The sequence below is a fragment of the Limulus polyphemus genome, unplaced genomic scaffold, assembly GCF_000517525.1.
Source record: "Limulus polyphemus unplaced genomic scaffold, Limulus_polyphemus-2.1.2 Scaffold77123, whole genome shotgun sequence".
NCBI lineage: Eukaryota > Metazoa > Arthropoda > Merostomata > Xiphosura > Limulidae > Limulus > Limulus polyphemus.
This window is the reverse complement of record NW_013742719.1, coordinates 1-7,150: the sequence shown is the minus strand read 5'-3', so window position 1 is coordinate 7,150 and position 7,150 is coordinate 1. Positions and strand designations below refer to the sequence as shown.

Here is a 7,150-nt window from a genome sequence, read left to right as displayed (position 1 = left end):
ATATTTCATTCTAGAAAGGATTTTACTAAAAGTTCAAGTAGAAATATTTTCGATGTTTTGTTTCTTACAGTCTTCAATATATTAAAAGTTTTTGTTAAAACAATAAAAAGTATTAGAAATGAGGTCTAAAGGTTTCAGTTCCTACATTTGAAAGTTTAAAAAAGAAGTAATATATAAACTGATCCCTAATGTTCAATTTAAATCTGAAAGTTTCGTGTTGATAAGATGTTATTGTTTGATTTTCAGTAACAAATAACGGTGTTGACAAACTTACATCAGTAATTAAACATAAAATGAGTACAATAATTTTGGTAACCTTTTAAACTGTTCGAGATAAATATTCTGTCAAATTATTCATTGTTTCCCAAAGTTTTATATTCCATTTTGGAATTTGGTTATCTTGTTAACTTCCATCCACGTGTCTGTACTGATAACAATATTAATAAAACGATTTGTTTTCAAGAAGTGGCTAACTTTCCAACAAATTATACACATTTTAAATGTTCATGATTTATTTCAATAATTCAATACAAGTTTGTTTTAAGTTACAAGTTTCCATGTCAACATATTCCACTTCATCAAGAGATGTTACTTCCCAAACAGTTCACCCGCCATGTTGTTTAAGTGTTGTTCTTCGGACTCCAGAAGTAGAACCTTGATACAGTCGGTGAACATGTCGTTCTTGAAGCAGTTCGATCTAAACACGAAAATATTTAATAATTATACCCTAGTTCTTGTTCTATCAGAGCTAAATGACAATAGATAACAGTTACTATTTTTGGTGAAAGTATAAGATTTATAATAATGTGTTAAACCATTCCTCTTGATGTATTAACACATAAAAACAACCCACGATTCCCACGTTGTTAATTTTATGAATTAACTGTAAAACCATCACAAAATAAAAGAAACGTATCATTAAGAACGTTAGTAATAACCAGTTCACCTGCAGGTTTTATGAATGAGTGGATCCCGGTAAATATTATAACATTCTTCACAGATTCGATTTAGCCGAGCGAGTTTGGTAGTGTCGTAAGTTCCCATACATCCTTGGTTAGTAAAATCACGTTTTTCACTTAACTGGGAAGATGATGACGTAGTCAGAAGTAGTGTTACTAATACGATGGAAGGAAGTGATAAACACATGTTTATTGTTGTCTGTAAACAAACAAAATAAGGGAGAACCGGCTTCAGGTTTCATTGTTTTATTTCATGTGAAATATATTATATTAATATATAATTTAATTTAATTTAAAATTAAAACATAACATAAGTTTTTAGACTTTAAAACCCTACTATAACATTTTTATTTTAAATTAAATTATATATTAATATAATATATTTCACATGAAATAAAACAATGAAACCTGAAGCCGGGTCTTCCGGCTAACAAGTCAAGACACTCTGATATCCCGGAGAAAAAACTGTCTTCAACAATTTTCACTCATAATAGGAGGAGTCCCAAGTTGAAGTCCCGGAGTTACTTTCCCTTATTGATTTTTCACTTGAAATTAAGAAAACATTTCTTCAAAATATTAAATATTCTCCTTATAATATAGAAATTATCGAACATCAGTACCTTGTCACTATAAAAATAAAATCTAAATAACTTAGAATGAATTCTCAATAGTTATAATATTTCTTTATAAAGGACGTTTACTAAAACAGTCCTGACAGATAAAAATTTAGAAACAAACCTTACCGTACAGATGTCTACTTGTAGAACACTGTAACCTTGGTGACTGGTAGATACAGAATGAGTTAGACATCCTCAGGTTTTATACTTATCTGTCATCAACTTAACTCTCTATTACTATGATTATACTACCTTGGAGAAAACCACCTGTGGAACATATTTGGTTTGTCTCCAGACTGTCAATGTTGTGATTGTTAATAAACTCACGTCCTAAATCAGTATCGTAATTCACATGAATTCCCAGTTGTTGTTGTTTTTTGACATCATAATTACATATCTCGTATCGTTATCTGAAGACTAAAAATGTGTTTTCTTCACAATCTATTTTGAGAGTAGTTTAGTACAATAATTAAGATAACAGCGCCATCTGTTGAACTCTTATTACGTGACAATTTTTATTGCTGACAATTTCCTGTACTTGGTATTCATGATCACAGTATAAATCTCTGTTTCTTTTATAGGTTTTTGTTAGAAACGAATAGAAGCCAACATCAAATACCTCCGGGTGTTTTCTTCGTCTGGTAGGATAAAAATAAACTTGTAATTATTGATGGTTTGATATTACGTAACCACTGACGTTGTACCAAGAACCACAAATAGTAACACGTGTATTTCTTTTGTCTTTACTGTTGATTAAAAGTACATTACAATTACATGAAGCTCTAGACTAGTTTTTAAACTTATATAATACTAAACTGATTGACTTATTGGTTAAACGTAGTTGACAAACTTCTTTAGAGAGCAATAATTTATTATTTCATTAACTTGAATTATGTAAAATATTTTACGAAGGTTTTCTTCCATGTCTCACATTATATCATAATACAGTTAGTTGGTAAACATGGTTTTAAAAAGTTTATATTTAAATAAGTGGATGTTGAATAACATTTAAATGTTTTATAGAGACTTACGTGAATGTTTCCCGTTAAATGTAAAAGTTAAAAACTGGTTCTAATTTTATATTCTATAGCACGTGTTGTGTACTTTAAACTTTCATCAGTGAAGTGAATATAAGTAGTCACACAACACTCGTTGATATAGTCTTGATATATCAGTGGTTGTTTGGTTGATATAACTGTAGACGTTTCTTGAGGAAGGTAGTGACTACAGCCAAGCTAGAAGGACTGAATAACACTGCCGTTATTATATATATAATGAATCAAATTTTGATCTGTTCCAAATGCTGAAATGCCACTATTATTAATTTCTCTAAACACACTTAAACATTCTTAGAACACATTTATCACGCCAGCGTCATAAATAAGCACTCAAAAATCGTTCTTCTTCATCTCCTTGTTGTGGAAGTTAAATTATTTATATTATAATCACAAGAGGGCAGTCTCGAAAGTAATAATTACACCGGTAGAAATTAATCTGATAAATTTAATGGTAAATTGCTCTCCACAGACACTAGGATGAAACTTGGGGCAGGTGGAAGAAAGGCTGAAATTAGGGACTGGCGTGGTGTTATAAGACGTTACCCCTGTATTGATAGCTTCCCCTGACAAGTGGGGTTTGAATCTCTGTTTGGGAGGAATCTTATGTTTAACAACATTTGATATAATAACAGAAACAAAATATTAAAAACGAGCCAAGACAAAAGAGTCGTCCATATAAAGGTACAAAATGAATAACAAAATTGGGAATTTAAAAACCTGCAAATAGGGATCGTAAAAAATGTAAGAAAACAAAGCTGGAGATACTGTAGACATTATTTGCTCGAACTAGAACCCTTATTTTGACTCCACTAAATGGAGCATGGAGTTTCTAGTTTAAGTAAATAATGTCTACAGTATCTCCAGCCTTGTTTACTTTATTTTTTTAACGATCTCCAATGTAATAGCCGCCAAGATTACTGGGATGTCTTACTCCCTCCACTCTTGATGGCCTATAGAACAGCAGAGCATGAAGCCACTGGATACGCTCCAGCAAAGCAATTCAGGTGTCCACAGAAATTTCACCGGGGGGGGGGGAGTCTAAATCAACATAATATATATATGAATTAAGACAGAAATATCTTTCTCATTTTTTGGGGAGCAAGTGCCCCTTTGTCCCTCCCATGGACGCCCATGGTTATGTTAATGGTCCTTATGTTTAAGAATATATATATTTTAAAACACTAACACTTAACCCTACCACATGTATTATGATGTGAAGAAATTCTTACTACATCTGATGTACTGTAAAGAGACTTACCACATTTGATATCGTAGTGAGAGAGGTATCACATTTGATGACATATGGAGAAACTTATCACATGTGATGTAATATGGAGATATTGTGGGGAGCAAATTCTAGTAATCAGTCCTAAAATAATCCATTAATACCCAAAGTCGAGAAATAAGTCATTCAACTCTGTTTTATTGGGTGTTAGTGTAAGTTTATCCCACATAAAAATCACTTTTTTCTTTTAGCTTCTGGTTATTCTGGTACTTCTAGCTGCATCTGAAGCTGGTTTATATGGAGGAATTCCTGCTTATCCAGTGAGTACGGAGCCATGAAAATTAATTAGTAGTGCTTGTTAAGACTCGGATTAATGACGTTAAAACAAAAATGCAAAGAACTTTTTTTTATTCTTAACAATTATATACTCTGCTGATACAATTATTTTCGTAACGTCTAATAACCCAAAATGAAACAGGTCGAGTTAAATTTGGAATATTTTTCCAAATGCTCTCGTGTGTGTAAATCGTTTTGTTCTTTCGTTAGCAGAAAGTTGAGCTTAAAGCCACATGTGAACAATATAATATACATATGTGGTATTGTGAGGAACTAACAAAAATGGTGAAAAAATATAAATTAAGAAGAGAAATTGCAGTTTAAATGAATGTATGTGTGTTGGGGAAAATTAAACCTACTGTGCTTCCATCTGTCGACAGCTAAAATAACTAATATCGAATTATGACATAATTTCACTGAATTCATAGCGTTATTTATTGTATGTTAGAGATACTTAAGAGTCTGAATATAACATTGAAACTAGATTATGAGGATATTTTCCTGTATCAACCAAAGGGAGGGTATGGTCACGTTTATCGACCAGTGTATCCTTCAATCCCCACGCCTTACACTTTCAACTACGTCGCCCCTGCCATTGGTGGCATCAGCGCACGCCAGGAATCAGGAAACGGATATGGTCGTGTGATTGGGTCGTACAAAGTTGCCGACGCAGATGGGCGTATTAGAAAGGTCCAATACACTGCTGGCCCCGAGGGATTCAGAGCTAACGTCTACACAAACGAACCTGGTACCAAGACTAGTAACCCTGCTGGTGTCCTCATCCAATCTTCTGCTCCAGATCCGCCTCCATATTACCCGCCAAACATACCCTACGGTGGTGGTCACAAAAGAATTATCATTATTCCAGGAAACAAGCCCTGGAAATACTAAAGATCGTCTTTATTAAATAACCAATATTATGTGATACTCGTTAACTCCACTGCAAGAAATGTTTAGTTTGAAATGAGTCATCTTTAAAAGATGAAATATTTAGTAAACTTTTGAAGTCCAAGAGGTTTTCGCACAGTCTTTAGTCATTAATGTGTAATGCTAGATTACTGTGCATTACCTTATTTATTAACTTGATTGTATCAAACTGTAAACATTCGCAATCTGTAGGCTTTGCTTTGGAATTTTGTCTGATGTAACAACACATAACTTGACTTTATCTAAACTGTTGTTTACAATGCCAGTGTTGGTTGTTGATTTAAAATAGTTTTGTCTGATGTAACAACACATAACTTGACTTTATCTAAACTGTAGTTTACCATGCCAGTGTTGGGTGTTGATTTAAAATAGTTTTATCTGATGTAACAACACATAACTTGACTTTATCTAAACTGTAGTTTACCATGCCAATGTTGGGTGTTGATTTAAACTATTTCTAAAGCCTTTCATTATTGTTTGTTAGATCATTTATTTTTTACTGGAATTTTTTTCGAGAAAAATCGAGCATATATATATATTATTATTAATAATGACTTTATTTGCAAGCTACATCAAACATCTCTATAAAGACATCTTTATATAACATCTTTAACAAGAGGCTCAAAAATAAGAAAGGGCACAGAATGTTGATCTAAACTGTTGTTTACAATGCCAGTGTTGGGTGTTGATTTAAAATAGTTTTATCTGATGTAACAACACATAACTTGACTTTATCTAAACTGTAGTTTACCATGCCAGTGTTGGGTGTTGATTTAAAATAATTTATTCTGATGTAACAACACATAACTTGACTTTATCTAAACTGTAGTTTACCATGCCAGTGTTGGGTGTTGATTTAAAATAAGTCAAGTTATGTGTTGTTACATCACACAAAACTATATTAAATCAACACCCAACACTGGCATTGGTAAACAACAGTTTAGATCAAGTCAAGTTATGTGTTGTTACATCAGACAAAACTATATTAAATCAACACCCAACACTGGCATCGTAAACTACGGTTTAGATAAAGACAAGTTGTGTGTTGTTATGGGTAACAAGTCGAACTGTGTAAACGAGGGTCAATGTATTGCTGCAAAATCCTTATTCCGCCCTTTGGGCCGTGGGTGCGTCATAAGAATGACGGTCAAACTCCACAATATGATTAAAGTAGCACAAGGGTTGGCGATTGGTGTTTTGATTTCTCTCTAGTCCAGGGGTCACCAAACTACGGCCCGCGGGCCGAATCCGGCCCGCAGGTGCACTGTGTCACAAATGAGCTAAAATAAAATTATTTATATGGAAATATCATAAATTGTAGATAAACTTACTATGTGTAAAAATTAAAGTAAGTGTAAGAAAAAATGTCCAAATTTGCCCAATCTGATTTTTGCATCTGACGGTAATATAAGTTTTAGGAAATTCAGTGAAATAAAAAATTCGGTAACTTTGGATATCAGAGTGCTTTTTGTGTAAGTACCTGATATAAGAGTTCATTCCTGCAGTCGCCTCTGATAACTTAACTTCCAAGTATTTTCCCTTATTATTTGTTCTCCATCTATTGAGAGATAACTGAACTTCCAAGCATTTTTCTCCATCTTTGAGAGATAACTGAACATTCAAGTATTTTTCCTTATTATTTGTTTCTCCATCTATTGAGAGATAACTGAACATTCAAGTATTTTCCTTATTATTTGTTTCTCCATCTATTGAGAGATAATTGAACTTCCCAGTATTTTTGTTACTTTTTCTCCATCTATTGAGAGATAATTAAACTTCCAAGTATTTTTTTGATTTTTTTCTCCATCTATTGAGAGATAACTGAACTTCCAAGTTTTTTCTTAATTTTTCTCCCTCTATTGAGAAATGACTCCAAGTTATTTTTTCTTAATTTCTTTCTCCATCTATTGAGAGATAACTGAACTTCCAAGTTATTTTTTTCTTAATTTTCCTAACATAGATACCACAGCTGAAAGTAAACATAATCTATTTTTGGATTACTTTGGAGGCCAGCGAAGCTGGAATGGT

General features: G+C 32.7%; 2 protein-coding genes across 2 annotated transcripts; one reads left to right on the top strand and one right to left on the bottom strand.

Moving 5' to 3' along the window:
- Positions 1 to 365: 365 nt before the first annotated feature.
- Positions 366 to 2,936, bottom strand: LOC106477705 (ion transport peptide-like). Its single transcript, XM_022381192.1, has 5 exons — positions 2,922 to 2,936; positions 2,267 to 2,317; positions 1,698 to 1,742; positions 947 to 1,158; positions 366 to 697 (listed from the first exon to the last, which is right to left on the bottom strand). The coding sequence occupies exons 1-5, from the start codon at positions 2,934 to 2,936 to the stop codon at positions 589 to 591; spliced, it is 432 nt and encodes a 143-aa protein (XP_022236900.1). The 3' UTR covers positions 366 to 588.
- A 543-nt stretch (positions 2,937 to 3,479) lies between these two features.
- LOC106477704 (adult-specific rigid cuticular protein 15.7-like) lies at positions 3,480 to 5,086 on the top strand. The gene is made up of 3 exons (XM_013938243.1): positions 3,480 to 3,488; positions 4,111 to 4,179; positions 4,712 to 5,086. The coding sequence occupies exons 1-3, from the start codon at positions 3,480 to 3,482 to the stop codon at positions 5,084 to 5,086; spliced, it is 453 nt and encodes a 150-aa protein (XP_013793697.1).
- The last annotated feature ends 2,064 nt before the right edge of the window (positions 5,087 to 7,150 follow it).

Coding starts and splice junctions, on each gene's coding strand:
- LOC106477705 (XM_022381192.1), bottom strand. Junction 1,743..2,266: donor TTCTTGGTACAACGTCAGTG/GTTACGTAATAT, acceptor TGTATCTACCAG/TCACCAAGGTTACAGTGTTC. Junction 1,159..1,697: donor GTAGACATCTGTACGGTAAG/GTTTGTTTCTAA, acceptor GTTTGTTTACAG/ACAACAATAAACATGTGTTT.
- LOC106477704 (XM_013938243.1), top strand. Junction 4,180..4,711: donor GAGGAATTCCTGCTTATCCA/GTGAGTACGGAG, acceptor TATCAACCAAAG/GGAGGGTATGGTCACGTTTA.